This window comes from Labrus mixtus, chromosome 4 (genome assembly GCF_963584025.1).
Source record: "Labrus mixtus chromosome 4, fLabMix1.1, whole genome shotgun sequence".
NCBI lineage: Eukaryota > Metazoa > Chordata > Actinopteri > Labriformes > Labridae > Labrus > Labrus mixtus.
This window is the reverse complement of record NC_083615.1, coordinates 18564227-18580967: the sequence shown is the minus strand read 5'-3', so window position 1 is coordinate 18580967 and position 16741 is coordinate 18564227. Positions and strand designations below refer to the sequence as shown.

The 16741-nt window shown below is 43.5% G+C and overlaps 3 protein-coding genes across 4 annotated transcripts; all 3 read left to right on the top strand.

Moving 5' to 3' along the window:
• The first annotated feature begins 305 nt into the window (after positions 1-305).
• LOC132973558 (palmitoyltransferase ZDHHC7-like) lies at positions 306-6519 on the top strand. 2 transcript variants are annotated; one of them, XM_061037095.1, is made up of 8 exons: positions 306-441; positions 1698-1778; positions 2449-2755; positions 2872-2996; positions 3658-3754; positions 4666-4747; positions 5656-5786; positions 5878-6519. In XM_061037095.1, the coding sequence occupies exons 2-8, from the start codon at positions 1762-1764 to the stop codon at positions 6055-6057; spliced, it is 939 nt and encodes a 312-aa protein (XP_060893078.1). In that variant the 5' UTR covers positions 306-441; positions 1698-1761; the 3' UTR covers positions 6058-6519. The 2 variants fall into 2 exon arrangements, with proteins under 2 accessions (XP_060893078.1, XP_060893079.1); XM_061037096.1 differs by lacking the exon at positions 306-441 and adding an exon at positions 1243-1594.
• A 1731-nt stretch (positions 6520-8250) lies between these two features.
• Positions 8251-11438, top strand: tmed6 (transmembrane p24 trafficking protein 6). Its single transcript, XM_061037097.1, has 4 exons — positions 8251-8509; positions 9416-9542; positions 10250-10425; positions 11041-11438. Exons 1-4 carry the CDS (start codon positions 8297-8299, stop codon positions 11269-11271), a joined length of 747 nt encoding a protein of 248 aa, XP_060893080.1. The 5' UTR covers positions 8251-8296; the 3' UTR covers positions 11272-11438.
• A 1406-nt stretch (positions 11439-12844) lies between these two features.
• On the top strand, positions 12845-15732 carry LOC132973597 (uncharacterized). Its single transcript, XM_061037143.1, has 2 exons — positions 12845-13066; positions 14506-15732. The coding sequence occupies exons 1-2, from the start codon at positions 13055-13057 to the stop codon at positions 15265-15267; spliced, it is 774 nt and encodes a 257-aa protein (XP_060893126.1). The 5' UTR covers positions 12845-13054; the 3' UTR covers positions 15268-15732.
• The last annotated feature ends 1009 nt before the right edge of the window (positions 15733-16741 follow it).

Below are 16741 nucleotides of genomic sequence, written 5' to 3'. Positions count from 1 at the left end.
AACATCTGTATACAGACAAGCATCAACACTTAAATACAGTTTATAAACAAATACAATTCACAAGAAAGAACAGGTGGAGAGAGAAGAGAGAATAATGTAAAGAGGAAAAGAGACATGGAAAAAAGAAAATTAAATTTTTTTTAAATGTCAAATTGAGTGCACATTTATCTACTAGATTGTAAAATGTTATACCATTCTTCTTCTTCAGAAAGTGAAGTGTTCTTTAATAGTAAAAATAAAGACTAACTGCTCTGATTTATAAACAATAGTTGCTTATCTTCATCTTCTCTGTTTGAGGTTTTTCCCACAGTTGCTCCCAAAAACTTCCGGACTGATCTCCCCCCTGATTGGATGAGACCGAAACACAACACAGGAAATATACCGGAGGAATTTATGATAAAATATCTCATATGGGAATTATTCGTGGTTGTTTTCCATGAGGTGAGTTGAGGAGGTTAAAATACTAAACAAATGCTTTGGGAAAATAAATCGTCAATAGTTCAGCGTTTAAAAATGCTGGGCTATATTTCTGTTTTGTTGCTTTAACGCAGTTTTTTATATTCTGTTTGTACAACGTGTGTCGTGTAGCAGCAGTAAACACGACCATTGTTTACGTATAATTTTCTAAATGTGCACATTAAAATAATTAAAAACATAAGCTGAAGACATGACATTAAATGCTAACCGGTGTACCAGTGTAACGAGTTACCGTGTCAACTGGTGACTTCCGGTGTTGTGCTGATAAACTCTGCACATCTCGGAACAGTGTTAAAACCGTCTTATGTCTGGGAGCATGTGATGAATTTAAAGGTATCTAAAGTGAATACTTAGTAAGCGTAAAGTGTCTTTATTGAGCTATAGACTCAGTAGAGGAGGCGTTTACATTGTTCTGCGTAAATATGAGTGTTTGACTGTGAAGTGTCTGTAGATGAACTTTAAGGGTGGAACATAGACTGTAATTATTAATGGGTAAAAGCAAAATTCAGCAGAGATATTGTGTGTTCCATAATTTGCATTGTCCTGCTAGGTGCATGTAATTTATCGGAAGGCGTTTATGCGTCTGTGGATGACTGAAAATAATCCTCGCCAACGCATCTTTGTTTAGTTTATTAAAAATAATGTCAGAGTATAATGATACGATTTGTCTGTAATGAGAAACAAAACAAAGAGAAATCCGCTGAGGCTTTTCCGTTTTTAACGGCTGTTGTTACTACGACAACCACACAGGCGGACTCGCCCGGAAGTCGCCAGGTAACACGGTCACTCTTTAAACCGATACACCTATCCAAGTTAGCTTAGTGTAGCTAACTTCAAATGACAAGCTTTATCAACTGAATTGTGTCATTCTATTGTACTTTTTACGTTGTGCCGTCGTTATATATGGAATCATACTTAATTTCAGTTTAATAAATAGTCTGAAGGGGAAAGCAGTAAAAGCTTTACGTAGGCGTAGTGGGGGCTCGGTTTGTTATGCTAACTTATAGGTTAGCTAGCTTAGTGTGACACACCAACACACAGATGTGAAGTCAGCGTCCTAAAGTTAGCTGACTCTTAATAATGACGGTAATCGGTGTCAAAGTCAGGCCAGCAGGCGGTGAGTTTACTGTTTCCATTAGCATCTGTATTATTCTCCCAGTCAAACCAGTACGAGACGATAATTGATCTGTCACTTCTAATCGGTGTTTTATTGTCCACAGTTATGTAACTCAGGATAATCACAGAGTTTGAGGATGGAGCAGCTGGAGGAGAGGAGGTGATAATATGAAAGGAATCTTCAGGTGAGTTTTAATCAACATAACTTCATCTAAGGAGTGACGTAGCGTCCCCTCGTCAGTAGTTTTTAGACATGCCTTCACAGATGATGTGTTTGTTTGTTATAAAACTGAAGAGTTGAGTTATACAGCTTGTTTAATTATCATTTATTCCATCTATGTGAATAAAAGTCCACTGCTGTGTAGGCTACTTAAAAATACAAACAGGAAACTTTAAACTCTACCAGGGTCAAACACCTGATATCAAAAGTAACCTTTCGTCCTTTAAACACGAGCTGTAAAAGCACATTGACCACCACATTACATGCAGGACTTTTAAATAATGGCAGAAGTTACAGATGCATTTTGCCCTTCCTGAGGCACTTTGGAAGTAGCTCAGTCCTAAAGGACTTGGGTTGGCAACTGGAGGGTCGCCTGTTCAGGTGTCAGTGTGGACCAAGTCTGGAAATTTGTCTGGTAGCAGAAGAGGTGCCAGTTCACTTCCTGAGCACTGCTGAGGTACCCTTGAGCAAGGAACAAAACCTGTGGGATTAATAAAGGGTATATTCTTCTTCATCTTCAAATTAGAAAGATGGCCAAGCAGAGAGCAACAATCCCCCTCTGAGAATCCAGTCTCTAACAAAACATTGGTTGCTGTTTTATGTTTTATATATTAAGGACCTTTGTTTTGGTGCAGAATGTCCTCAGGTCACAGGCTGAGAGATGTGGAGCAGCAGCGCCCCCTGCTGGACACGGAGGAGGATGTGGTGGAGAGGTGCTCCCACAGTGGGGCTACGAAGCCCCTCTGGTTCATCCAGGACTGCTGCGGCATGGTGTGCGCCTTCATCACCTGGTCCCTCGTCTTCTACGCTGACTTTGTGGTCACCTTCGTCATGCTGCTGCCCTCCAGGAGCTTCTGGTACGCCGTGGTTAACGGGGTGCTCTTCAACAGCCTGGCTGTGCTGGCGCTGGCCTCTCACATCCGCACCATGCTGACTGACCCGGTGAGGAGGCCGAGGGAGTTAATGGGAGTCTGGAGGGCAGATTTTTTTCTATAAAGTGCAAATAAGTACAAATATTGATCTTTCCGAATCCTGTTTTTCCTCCCTGCTCTCCTCAGGGAGCCGTCCCGAAAGGAAACGCCACTAAAAAGTACTTGGAGAGTCTGCAGCTGAAGCCGGGCGAGGTGATCTACAAATGTCCAAAATGCTGCAGCATCAAGCCGGAGCGGGCTCATCACTGCAGGTCAGAGAGTTCAAACACAATCTCTGATCAGCTTCAAGCTCAACCGCCTTATCTTAGTTCACTCATGTAGTGTGTTTGTTTACTGCTTGTAGCTACACTGCAAGCTAACGCACGCTAGCACAAGCTAACCACCGGTGTTTGTCAGCTGCCTGTCCAACAGGAAGTAGACCAACTCCACGTCCACGGGTAAAAGACAACACAAGGTTCACCCTCGTTTTAAAACAAGCTTTATCCGCTTGGTGTTTCTCCTCACTGTGATTATATTTTCTCTTCTTTGCTGCTACGTCCACATCCGTCATATTCACCAGTTTGAATCCCGTCCAATCACTGAATTGTATCCACTCCTAAACTCACCTGCTACGCTGTCATTGGCTGGAGGAAACACACCAGCTCCACTCAGAAACGTCCCGAATCAACCAGAACAGTAAAATCCAGTCAGAGGACAGAGTCTCTGCAGACACAGTCATCACCACACATGTATGGAGGCCCAGAAGGGACGATGGAGCAGCTCTAATTTAGGAGAAGTCTGTATTTTATTTTGAAGGAGAAAGCTGCTGACCCTGACTTTAATAAAGCTCCCTCTCTTTCCACTTATTGTTCTCCTCCTTGTTGTTAGTAGGATTATAATCATGACTTCTCTTTTCCTGTTCTTCTTCTTCAGTATCTGTAAGCGCTGCATCCGTAAGATGGACCACCACTGTCCATGGGTCAACAACTGTGTCGGGGAGAAGAACCAGCGCTTCTTCGTCCTCTTCACTGTGAGTTTCTCCTTCAGCGGGATGAAAACCAGAGAAATACACTTTGTAAAAACTAGATACGGTTAGCTTGTTTTGTTTTACTTGGAAGTGAAGGGGGATGAATTTAATTGTTGGAGATGTGAGAAGCTGTGGTTAGTTTTTGTCTCATAATGAAACGACAGTTTGGGGATTTTCCCGTGTTGTTGAATGACTCGCATGTTTTCCTCTCTGATGATTCATCCTAACTCTTGGAAACCTTTCAGTCTCTGGGCTGCTGATTGAGGAAGTGAAGATGGTGACTAATCTGTGTGAATAGAGTAGACTGTGGCTGTGTCCGAAATCACACAACACTCTCCATATAGTGAAGCATTGTCTTACCCTATATAGTGCATATTGTATCCCACAATGCGTTGTGAAAAGTAGTGTAAACATTTTAGTTGTGCGACAGTAATGACCTCACTGTCGGCGGCCGGTGAGTGATCGAGTACACTATATAGTCCACTACATATACCTCCCTATAAAGTGAGTATGGAGGAGTGAACGAGTGAGTGATTTCGGACACAACCTTTGTTTTGATGCTCTAATTTTGTAGTTTGAATCTTAGAGCTTAGATGCTGAACCACAAGTCTCTGTTAGGTTTTAGATCTAGACTATTCATGTTTCAAAGCTGCGGGCTGAAGGAATTTACTAAAACTTAAAGGAGCTGTATGTAACTCTGACCCCCTAGTGTTTAAAATTGGTACTGCAGTCCTTACATAAATATATATATATATTTTATATGATCACTCTCCCACAATCCTTTTTCCCTGCATCTTAAACTGTTAAATTTCTCCCGTTTGGTATCATAAACGTCTCAAACTGTTTTTTTTTTTGTTGTTGTTTTTTTTAAGCATTAGCTGAAGGCTATGTGACACTCTCTCTTCTGTCTGCAGATGTACATCTCTATGATCTCCGGTCACGCTCTGGCGCTCTGTGGATACCAGTTCGTCACCTGCATCAGAGTCCAGTGGGGACGTGAGTCCTAACTCAACGTTACTCATGAAGCACGTTTCAAACAGAAAAGCACGCAGCCCAAAGTCCTTCACAAAAAAGATACACAGGAAGTAAAAAAAAAAAAAAAGAAATTTTAAACAATAAACAGAAAAATTATAAAGGCTGCTTTCACATTAGGGACCCGGGTCGGAAACCAGGTACGCTTGACCCCAAAGTCCGGATCATTTGATCAGCGTGAACAAAAACCTACCGTACTCGGGTACCGGGCCCGAGTCCTCTTGAAGAGTTGGTCTCAGGCACGATTCATGTGTCCTCGAGTACGATCCGCTTTAGATGTGAACGCAACCGTGCTCAAACAAGGCAGTGGACCGCTATATGGCGTGAGTCTAAGCAGCATGGCCTGTTTCATCCTCTGAGCTGCACGGTAGATGTGGAGGTAGGAATAAGGTCGTTGTTGGCGTCTCAGAAATAATACAAACATCCACAGTTATAGTAGTTAGCAGGATGGACTCAGTCGGCGAGTGGTTGCCATGGTTACTTCTTTTATTTCTTGGCAGATTTTCAGACAAACTATGTGCATACGTTATATGTTATTAATGTGAACGCAGACCAGCGGGGGGGAGGGGAGCAATCGTGGTCGGGGACAGTATGAAACAATCGTGAAAACGCCCTTTAAATTAAAAGCCAGATTAAAACGGGTGGTCTTCTGTTTAATTTCCAAAAGAACCCAGAGAGCAGCGAGTTCCACAGTTCGTGGGCATAATAACAGAACGCTGTGTGGTCACTCGAGGGACCTTTTTAAAGGGGAAGCGTCCGAGGGATCTGTTAAGGAACGCCGTCCGTCTCTAACTTTAGAGCAAAGCTTCAAACTTTATAATGTCTGTGGTTTTAAAAAAAAGTGTTTGTGTTGTTTTTTTGTTTCCGTGCAGAGTGCAGTGATTTCTCTCCCCCGGTGACCATGCTGCTGATGATCTTCCTCTGCATGGAGGCGCTCCTCTTCCTCACCTTCACAGCCGTCATGTTCAGCACGCAGCTCCACTCCATCTGCAACGACGAGACGGTGAGGACTCACACGCACGCTCCCTTTGTTTAGACTATTAACCCGTGTGGTCTGAGGCCGTGTGTGTGACCAGGCCATGTGTCTGTTGCAGGAGATCGAGCGTCTGAAGAACGAGAAACCGACGTGGGAGCGTCAGACTCGGTGGGCGGGGCTTAGGTCTGTGTTCGGAGGTCAGCCCTCTCTGCTGTGGATCAGCCCCTTCGCTGGACTCAAACTACCAACCCTTCTACCGAAACGCACCAGGAAGGGCGGGGCTGAGTTCTCCGTGTGAGGAGATGTCACTCAAATCGTCCCACAGTGAGGCGTGCTGCACAGTGACCGTCTCCTCGGCGGTCTCTCTCTCTAAACGGAAGGTTTGATTCTGAGCCGCCGGAGAAACCGAACTCTGCTGCAGTGCCCTGGAGCGAGGTGCCAGGTGTTCTCCTCTTCAGGTGTGTTCTGACCAAAGGGGGAGCAAAGAGTTCATACGGAGTGATACCGCTAACAGTCAAAGCAAAGACGACAATCCTCACAGGGGAATACGGATTCAGCAAATCATACAACAGGATAAAAAAAAAAAAACAGCTGGAGCAACAATATCTGAAGAACTTTTAAATCCAGACTTTTTAAAGACTTGTTTAATCATTGGGCTCAGAAATACTTTTATTTTAAGCATTATATGACATGGTACTGATCCGAGTCATCAGACTGGGACCTGGTACTGATCCTAGCTAACAGGTCATCAAACTGGGACCTGGTACTGATCCTAGCTAACAGGTCATCAAACTGGGACCTGGTACTGATCCTAGCTAACAGGTCATCAAACTGGGACTTGGTACTGATCCTAGCTAACAGGTCATCAAACTGGGACCTGGTACTGATCCTAGCCAACAGGTCATCAAACTGGGACCTGGTACTGATCTGATGGATCTGGAAGCAGCAGGAGAGACTCAGTTCCTGGAGGAGGGAGATTAACCTCGCTGTGAGAGAGTCCGGGTCATGACTGAGTCCAGACAACAGGCTTTCTGATATTCTGACAAGTCCTAACATGCAGGATGATTTTTTTTTACCATCTTAAAGAAACTCACAGAGTCCAGACGCCAGACTAGTCCGAGTCACTCCACACAAACATGTCTATTGTTGAAGCTGTTGAATGTGTAGAAAATCATGAATCAGGGTGACAACAGATCCAGACTCTGAATCTAAATGTGTTTATATTTGCTCATCAAGATTCTCTAGAGCAGTGTCTGAAATCACAGAAGTCAGAAACATATTTAACATAATATCATTTGTTTTCTCACACGTCTGGACCCTGCTGCTGTATCTAAATGTTTTCATGTCTGTAGAAGTTGATCTGATCTGACAAGCTGCAACGTCCAAATGAATGTTTGAATAAAAGATTCCTTTCTGTCGTTATTTGTTCCAAAGTTTCCTGTGGAGTTTTCTTGCAAACAAATAAAAGTGTATCTCTTATTTGTGTCGGTCACATATTCTCCTCCTCTTCAACCTTCTTCTAAATCCACTCTTATCCTGTATTTAATCATGCCTATAAACCCCTCTATTTCAGCCCTGCTCAGAACAGGCTGTTTCTGTGTGTGTACCTTTAAATATGTAAATGAGCTGTTTCTGACCACGCCCCCTCTCTGGAAGGTCTCTGGTGTACTCAGGCTTTCTCGCTCCATGTCCTATTGTTTACTGTGAGAAGGCAGACTCAGAGGGCAGAACAAACACCTAGCTGTGGGAGTGTCACCAACCTGGGGGAGGGGTTACTGCCCTTTGTGATGTCATGAAGGGAAAATCTCCAACCGGCCTGTTTGAGCACACATTTTCTGAAAAGTGGAGCAGGCAGAAGACAGAGGATGGACTTTTCTCATTATTGGGGGGTTTGTAGACAGAATAGAGACACGTATTAGTGTGTGAACAACTACCTCTCAACTATCTAACATTTTTTAGCTAATTTTTCTATTTAGCTGCAGCAACACTATATATTCAGCTTCAAAGTTGTTGTATGAGCTAGTGTTGTAGTCAGGATTACAGTAACCGAGACTAGCGAACCGGCAAGGTTGCGTCCGTAAATGGGGAATAAAAATCAAACTACAAATGAATTTTTTTTAGAAAGAGGTGTGTTCCTTCTAATCACAGTAATGACGTGGAAAAATAGCAAATCAGTGGTGGTCTTGACAGGTCTTGAATAAAAATCTGAAGTCCACCTAGTCTGAGACCGAGACAACACCGAGTAAAAATGCTTTAGACTCTGAGACGAGACCTTCAAAAAGAGGTCCCAAGACCTACAACACGAGTGTGATCCTTTTAACCATCAAACTGACAGATTGGACTCTTTGCTTTTAATCCTTCTTTGAGTTGTTTTCTGCGGAGTGAGGCTGTTTCTAGTTATCACAGCGAGTCCACCTGTGAGGACGGACCAGCTTTCCCACAGACTCAGGCGGCATTTTGGAGCCGGTTAATCATTTCTGATTTCTACACAGAAACGGCTCCTTTCATTTAGAGAAGCTCTCTGCGTTTGTTCAGACATGTTTTGGAGGACTGCCTGCTTCTTTCTCGTTCTTACTTTGGGGGGTCTGGTTCTCGGCGGGCCCCTGACGGACCCCCATCCCAACATCACGGACCAGGAGCTGTTCTGGGGGGCCGACCAGTACGACTTCGCCGTGGTGCTTCCCGCCTCGGGGTTGGAGTGTTTCTGGCACTTCGCTCACCACGGAGAAACTTTCTACCTGAACTTCATGGTGAGGAGAAACCGTCCGGCCGCCACACGTGTCATCGAACATCGAAACATCTGAGTCTTTATTCAAGAAGTCGACAAGGAGAGATTCATATACAGTGAAATCGTTCAATAACTCAATCTTAGTTCAAGCGTTTTTATACTGAAACTCGGTGAGGTGCTGATTGAGAGATTACACCTTGAGCTCTTTGTAGTTCACTTGATGTTCGTCTGGCTGCATTTCACACAGAACTTCATATATTATTACGAGAGCTGTCAAAGGATTACGATCTTTTATCACGATTAATCGCAAAATTTCAACAGTTAAAGGTTATCAAAATAAATTTGAAAAATAAACATTTGTTGAGTGCTTAAATGACCTCAGTTTGGTTTCACCTGTTTGTCTTGATTAACGGTCAACACATAGGTCGTTTTCATCAAGGGCTGGGGGGTTGGAGTAGCAGAGACAATCACTCCCATTTTTCCCTATCAGGCTCGACGTTGTCTTTTGTTATTGATTTGATTGGGAGCCCCCTAGTGGCGGAATTTAAATACTGTGCATTTAACCGCGATTATTTTTTGATCGCATGTTTGAAATTCCATTATTCTGCAGAGTTTGTTAAAGTGAAATGAGACATTCAAATATACAGCAGTGTCCTTCTTTTACATCACTGAGACTACAGGGAGACACTGAGGACGACTATCTACGGAGAGCCTGAAGGGACAAAACAGGAAGAGATTAATGTGATTAACTCGTTAATGCTAACAGCCCTTATAATATTCAAAGTAGAGTTAACATATAAAAATCACAAAACACAGACACAGTTCCCACAGGTAAATATAAGGTGTGTTAATATGTTTGGAATTTGAGCTCTCTTTTTCTGTCTGTCTGTCTGTCTGTCTGTCTGTCTGTCTGTCTGTCTGTCTGCAGGTCCAGTGGGTTACCGGAGTCGGCCATGACAGACACCTGTCCGTCAGCGTGAACGCTCCAAGCGGTCTGATGGTGTCCACCGTGGATGATGCAAAGGGTCAGATCAACTTTGAAGCCAAAGAGACAGGTACCTGTCTGTCTGTCTGTCTGTCCTTTCTTTCCGTCCTTCTTTCCTTCTTTCTTTCCTTCCTCCCTTCTCACCCCCAGAAGCTCTCACCAACTGCAGGACGTAGTGTGTTTGTTTACTGCTTGTAGCTACACTGCAAGCTAACGCACGCTAGCACAAGCTAACCACTGGTGTTTGTCACCTGCCTGTCCAACAGGAAGTAGACCAACTCCACGTCCACGGGTAAAAGACAACACAAGGTTCACCCTCGTTTTAGAACGAGCTTTATCCACTTGGTGTTTCTCCTCACTGTGATTATATTTTCTCTTCTTTGCTGCTACGTCCACGTCCGTCATATTCACCAGTTTGAATAGCGTCCAATCACTGAATTGTATCCACTCCTAAACTCACCTGCTGCGCTGTCATTGGCTGGAGGAAACACACCAGCTCCACCCAGAAACGTCCCGAGTCAACCAGAACAAAGCAGAACAGTAAAATCCAGTCAGAGGACAGAGTCTCTGCAGACACAGTCACCACCACACATGTATGGAGGCCCATAAGGGACAATGGAGCAGCTTCACTTTAGGAGAAGTCTGTATTTTATTTTGAAGGAGAAAAACAAATCCCAACATCTCTCAGCTCTGCAGTTTTAGATTCAAATGTGTGTCGCCTCTTTTATATTAAACGATGTGTCCTGAGTGTTTCTGTCTCGCTGTGCCTCTTTGCAGGTTTCTATCAGATGTGTTTCAGCAACTTCCACAACCACTTCGGCACCATGCAGGTGTTCCTCAGCTTCGGCGTTTACTACGACGGCTTCCAGGACCCCGCCAAGCAGCAGGAGGAAGAGAAGAAGAAGAAAGCGGAGGGCAGCAAGGAGCTGAACAACACACTGAGTGTTATAGAGGTACACACACAGTCATGTTTCTATCACTTCAGAGGACATAACATTCACTTTAGTTAAATAAAAATGTAAATTTTGTAATCTTAAACCAAACCTTCTCCCTGAACGTCATTGCCTTCTGATGTTGAGAAAAGATAAAAGGAGAACGAGAGACGGCATGGGAGAATGCAGCAGGATAGGACAGCTGAAGAGAGACAGGAGATTTAGGGAGTGGAGAGCGGGGATATGCAGCAAAGGGCCGAGGTCAGATTTGAACCTGCGGCTGAGGACTGTAGCCTCTGTACACGGGGCAGGTGACATAACCATTAGGCTACCAAGGCCCCTTAGAAATTTGTTGAATCTGTCCATGAGTCTGTGGTCTCTCACGTTTTTAAAATCGGTTAAGATTTGGTCGTCGTCTGGTGTGTATCAAACCTAAATTTTGTTGCATCTGATCAGGAATGACTAAAACGTATCTATCTCTGTGATGTAACCGGCTGTTTAAGTAGTAATATTTTAGTAATATTTTAGTAATTACAGTTACAGTAGTACATGTTGCATCTTTTTTTATTGTAGAAATAACCGCAGTAGGAGCAGTATCTGTGACGGTAAAGATATTTGTGCGTTTTGCTTCTGCAGCGATCGAGTCACAAAGTGGAGAACTTCGTCTTCCACATGTTTCGCTTCTACAGCTTCGGCCGCATGAGGAAGAGCGCCGACTACTACCTGCTTCAGTCCAACTCGCAGTACATCAGCTGGTGGTCGATGGCCCTCAGCGTCCTCATCGTCACCTCCGGGTACCTGCAGCTCCTCTTCCTCAAGAGACTCTTCATCAATACCAACGGCCAGGAGGAGAAGCCTCGCTGCTGACGGGCTCAGACTGGTGTGCGGTCAGCGTAGTTAGAGACGACTAAACTGTGAGCACATGTGAGGAACATGATGCTAACGGGCTGTGCTTGACGTTTTCTCTGGGGTTGTATTTGTGTACATGTTTGTCTTTACTCAGAATAAATAAACTGTTCAATAAAAAAGTGTGAAATGTTTTCATCCATTAAAAGAAACCACAGATGTCTAAAATCAAAAATGATTATTTTGGGCGGCTGTGGCTCAGTTGGTAGAGTTGGTCGTCTCTCAAATGGAGGGTCGGGGGTTCGATCCCCACCTCCTGCAGCCACATGTCAGATGTGTCCTCGGGTAAGACACTTAACCCCAAGTTGCTCCCACTGCTTCATGGGCGATGTATGAATGTGTATGAATGGATGAGTTAATACTGATGATCTCTTTACACAGCACCCTCTACCATCGGTGTGTGAATGTGTAGGTGTGACCTGCAGTGTGAAAGAGATTGCAGCAGTCAAAGACTAGAAAAGAAACGGTGCTGTGAGAAGGAATTTCCCCATGGGGACAATTAAGCCTAAAATCTAATAATAAAAATCCTTACTACATGTGTTCTTTCAAATAAAAGTCTGTTACTGTAACCATGAACAGGAAAATCAAGTTGAGGTACAGAAGCTGATTGGATTTACAGTATTTAGCACCGTGCTGGAACAATACCAGGTGTGAGGAATGTTTCAGGTTAAACGTTGTGGCAGGAACGGGGAAGTTAAAGTGAAGATAAAACAACTCACTTGCCCCAGTTTGATTCAGAAAAGGACGCTCATCGATCGACAGGTAAGAAACTTCACTTGCCGGTAAACTCTGAAAAAGATCTTGAATTTGGATTATTACGTCGTTTTTTTAAAGGTTTATTTTTATTTCTTCACACCTTAACAGAATATCTCACCATGAGGTGTTAGGAAAGGAAACTTTTTCGACATGGGACTTTATTACCTTTTGATTGCACTTATGCTAGTGCTCAGTTTTAATTGAGATAAAATAGATCCATTTTGTATTATTGGTTAGTACTGTCCGTACTGTATGACCGTAGTCAATCAGGGGCATGACAGCCTCAACGAGTCGTATTTTTGCAGCAAATGAAAAACAAGACTTGTTTCTGAAATAAAAACCGAACCCCAACTTCAGCTTCTTTACAAGCTGCTGAATATGAAGCTTGAAAGACAGAGAATCAAGTCGATTAAGAATCCGAGGTATTTATGAGATGATACAGACTCAATCACGTCACCCTGAGATCTGGCAATAAAGGCAATGTTGACAGTTTTACATGTCTTTTTTTTAAACAACTGCGACGTGATCAAAACTTAAAGGGGCATAATTAATTTTACATAACTTTAAATTCCTTTCACCCTTTAACAGCTAATTATGCGGAAATCACCGTCGGCCTGAGTCATCGTCAGTTCTTTGAAATACTACTGTTTCTTAGTCGGCAGATCAGGTTTCTGCTGATCTTGTTGTGACAGAATAGTTGTGGCGTGGAAGGTTGAGGTAGTTACATAAGTATATTAAAATTATATCACTCTCAGTAAATATCACATGTTCTGTTCTACAGCTTCAGCTGCATGAAAGAAGACGCTGACTACTTTCTTCTTCTTTCTAACTTGCAGTACATCCGCTGTTTGTTTGACGACTCCAGTCATCCTAGTGGTCACCTCTGGATTCCTGAAGCTCCTCTTTGTCAGAGGACTCTTCATCACAAAGACCTGCACCGTGGAGGAGAAACCCTGCTGCCGAGAGTTGAGCCAAGAGGGCTGACATAATGAATGCCGAGGTAAGGGTTGATTTCTTCTTCTACCTGTTCAGGTTTTTCTAGGTAGTTTCCTCCTCATCCATCTCAAAGCATTTCAGACCAAGTGTGTTTTTTTGCTGTACAGACTGTTCAGTGATTTGTAGCAAATTTGTAATTTAAGTTATTTGGCGTAAAAAAAAAAAAAGACTTTGCTTGGCCTCATGGTTGACCTTTGCGAGAGCTGCACAATGAAGCGTTTAAAAAGATGGACAACAGTACCGCTGCCTAAAGGTGAAGCCAAAACAGGCGGCAGTAGCTCAGTCTGTAGGGACTTGGGTTGGGAACCGGAGGGTCGCTGGCTCATGTCCCGGTGCGGACCAAGCATTGAAGTTGGTCTGGTAGCTGGAGAGGTGCCAGATCACCTCCTGAGCACTGCCGAGGTGCCCTTGAGCAAGGCACCAAACCCCCTCCCCACCACCAGCTCAGGAGCGCCCACCGTGGGCAGCTCTGTCACTCTGACATCTCTCCATTAGTGCATGTCCATAGGACATCCTGTTTGTGTGCATGTGTGTATATACTTCAGCCTATGTGTGTGTTGCATGACTACAGAGTGTAAAAACTGAAATTTCCCCTTGCGGGGATCAATAAAAAAAAGTGAATCTCTATTTAGAGCTCCACCTACAGACTGGCTGCAGGATAGGTCATAAGCTCCGCCTCCTCCATGTTGACAGATGGGACAAGGTGTAAGTCGGGTGATGCGTTCCATTTACATCAGGACTCGGATGTCACAACTGGGAATTACGTCACACATGTATTGCATTTCCATGCAATAAATGCAATTCCTTGCATTCCAGTAACAAGTTGGCAACAAGTTGAACAAGCAACATGTGGAGGCAACACTTTTTTAGATAATACCTGGCGATACCAACACACCACGTGTATGTATACTGGTATTCACTAACCATAGACTGTAAATATGAATGTTTGAAGCCTGAGTGACGTCACCAATCTGTTCCTGCAGGGGGCGCTGGAGTCCCATCGATTGGGGTCTCCATGCTGGAAACGCTGTCTCAGGCTAACTTTCAGTCAACCTAACGACAGACTGAGAGCTGGAGCTGAGGCAGGTTTTAAGCCTCTGGTTTTTACACCAGGCTGTAAACATGTTAATCTCTGCTGTAAAAACAGGCTTTTTAGAATGGGTGTGTATGTGACTTCCTGTGTTCCTGCAGCCAGCCTCTAGTGGACACTCCAGGAACTGCAGGATTTTGCAGTTGTGCATCGGCTTCATTTTTCAAGACCGGAGGTTGTTGCTTAGCACTAACTAAATATGCACGAGAAGTCTTACATGTTGCTGTTTATAACAGAGGCCACGTCAAATAATTCCTCAGACATGGTTTCTGTCATTATAGTTCTCATCATGCAGATGTATGTTTAGCACTCGTCACTTTTCCTACAAACTAACGACCTCTGTGTCTTCACAGCTTATCCCCACGGTCATCGAGAATGTCTTCTCCTTATTCAAGACCATTTACTGTATGGCTATGAATGTGAAGGTCAACAAGGAGCGCTGCCGAGATATCGCAGAGAGAGTCAGATCGATAGAGAGACTGGTTCTTCAAATTCAACAAGGGGATGGGGGCCAAATCTCGGTCTCTCTACAGAATGCTCTGATGGATCTCTGCAGCACTCTGGAGTCTGTCAAAGAGTGGATGGAGAAATTCTCCAAAGCTAAACGTTTCCAGAGCTTCATCAAGTCCAACAGCCACGAGGAAAAGTTCAACAATATGGACAAAAAACTCACTCAGAGCTTCGATTTGCTGTCTGGGGCTCTTCTGATCGAGCAGCGGGACACGCTGAACAGGGTATATGACACTCTTTTACAAAGGCGACCACCTCAAAGCAGACCCCCTATATTGACTTCCCCAGATCCAACACCTATTCTCACAGCTGCGGTGTCTCCCTGCTCTTCTATGCCTTTACATGGACCATCCAATCTCCGACTGGACTGGAAACCTGGTTTTCTCAGTGGAAATCCTGTCATGAACCAAGTCCCCTCCCCATACCTACAGGGAGCCCTGCCCCACATCGGTTTCTCCAACGATGTTCTTTGCGGGCCAGTGGCCCAAATCGTAACGGTCTCCACCACGGCCCAAAGAAGCGGCATCAGACCGATTACCCAAATTACTTTTCCCAGTAATACATCTGTTTTCAGTTATGTTTGCAACAGTTCTTTTCATTTGTAAAGAAGGAGACGATGAGATTCAAAGCACAGTATTTATTTTATTGTTTTGTGGTTACGGTTTCATTTTGCAGAAGTACATAGTAAAAGGGATTGCACGTTTGAACACTCTCTTCTTCCCAAACAAGCCTGGGATATATACTCAACTCAGTTAGAGACTAGACAGATGTTTGTCACTGTGTGTGCAGTTCTCAGTACGTAGATTGTAACTCAGACGTTGGGGTTTTAAGTTTTGTTTTCTTCCCTGCAGAATAGAGCTAAACTGCTGCTGAAACATCAAATTTCCTGATATGGTCCTTTCATAATAAAAGTGATCCAACAACATAACAAGAGGGAACATTTATTGTGAAGGATTTGTCAGAAATCAAAATGTGTTTAGCAATGAACAAACTGAGCTTTAACAGCGCTACAACTAGCAGAGATTTTCTATCACACTGTGGGAGTTTCAGTATTTACAGCCGCTCATTTGACCGCAAGTTAGAGCCTTAGTAACTAAGACGTCAGTTTAAACACACATTCAGCAGGTAGACTTGTTGTAATGGGGATGCAAATCTATATGCTACAGCCCCAAACAGGCTGAAAGAGTCAAAAAGTCAGTCCGTTAACTTAGGGTTGCTGTGATTTGCTGAAACTTGGAGAGGATATGAAACAATTTTACCTGATTACTGAGCCACAATTCAACTTTCATTGTAAAAACTGACACCCGCTCAGACACAAGGAGGAGGCGGAGCCGTTTGATCAGTGAGTGGCTCTACTTAGAGTGTCAAAGCGAAACATGCAGAACACCAGGGGACTCAATCTGAGCCATCTTCAGTGACAAATCACAAATATGTAACGCTTCGTTTTCCCGCCTCAGTAGCCAACAGGTTGAGCAATGGATGTTGCCTTGTGTAGAATCTAAAGTTAGAAGGAGGACATACTGGCTGCTGCATTGTTGTCAGAGAAGCCAGCACTTCAACATAGCATGTTTCCTTAATGTCTGATCAGATAGTAAGGTCACTTTATCATTTCACTCACTACACATCTCACTGATTGGACTTTTATTTAGTCTAATTAGGAATGTGTTTTTTCTGTGCTCTTGGGTTAATTTTGAAATGTACAGAGCCCCTAAAGTTCCAAAAAGTGAAAATTGTTGCAGAAGATAAAAAAATGTTTTCACACTTTGGGACTTCTGTACTCTGTAGAAATGCACAGAAAGAAAAAAATATTTGTATTAATGTACTGGGAGCATCTTGTCAAACAAATCTTGGCCTAAAACAATCCAGAGAAACTCCAACATTTTATGAATAATGTTTATCCCCGTAGTGAGCTGTGCAAACTTGACTTAGAGCTTGAAAGAAGATCAACACAACTGTTTGATTCTGTGCGAGAAAAAACAGAAATCAATCAGTGAGAAGTAGAAGTGTGAGTGTCGTCATGTTTAGTCCTGTTTTCTGATATTACATCATCCCTGAGGTTTACATTGTTGTTTCCTGTAA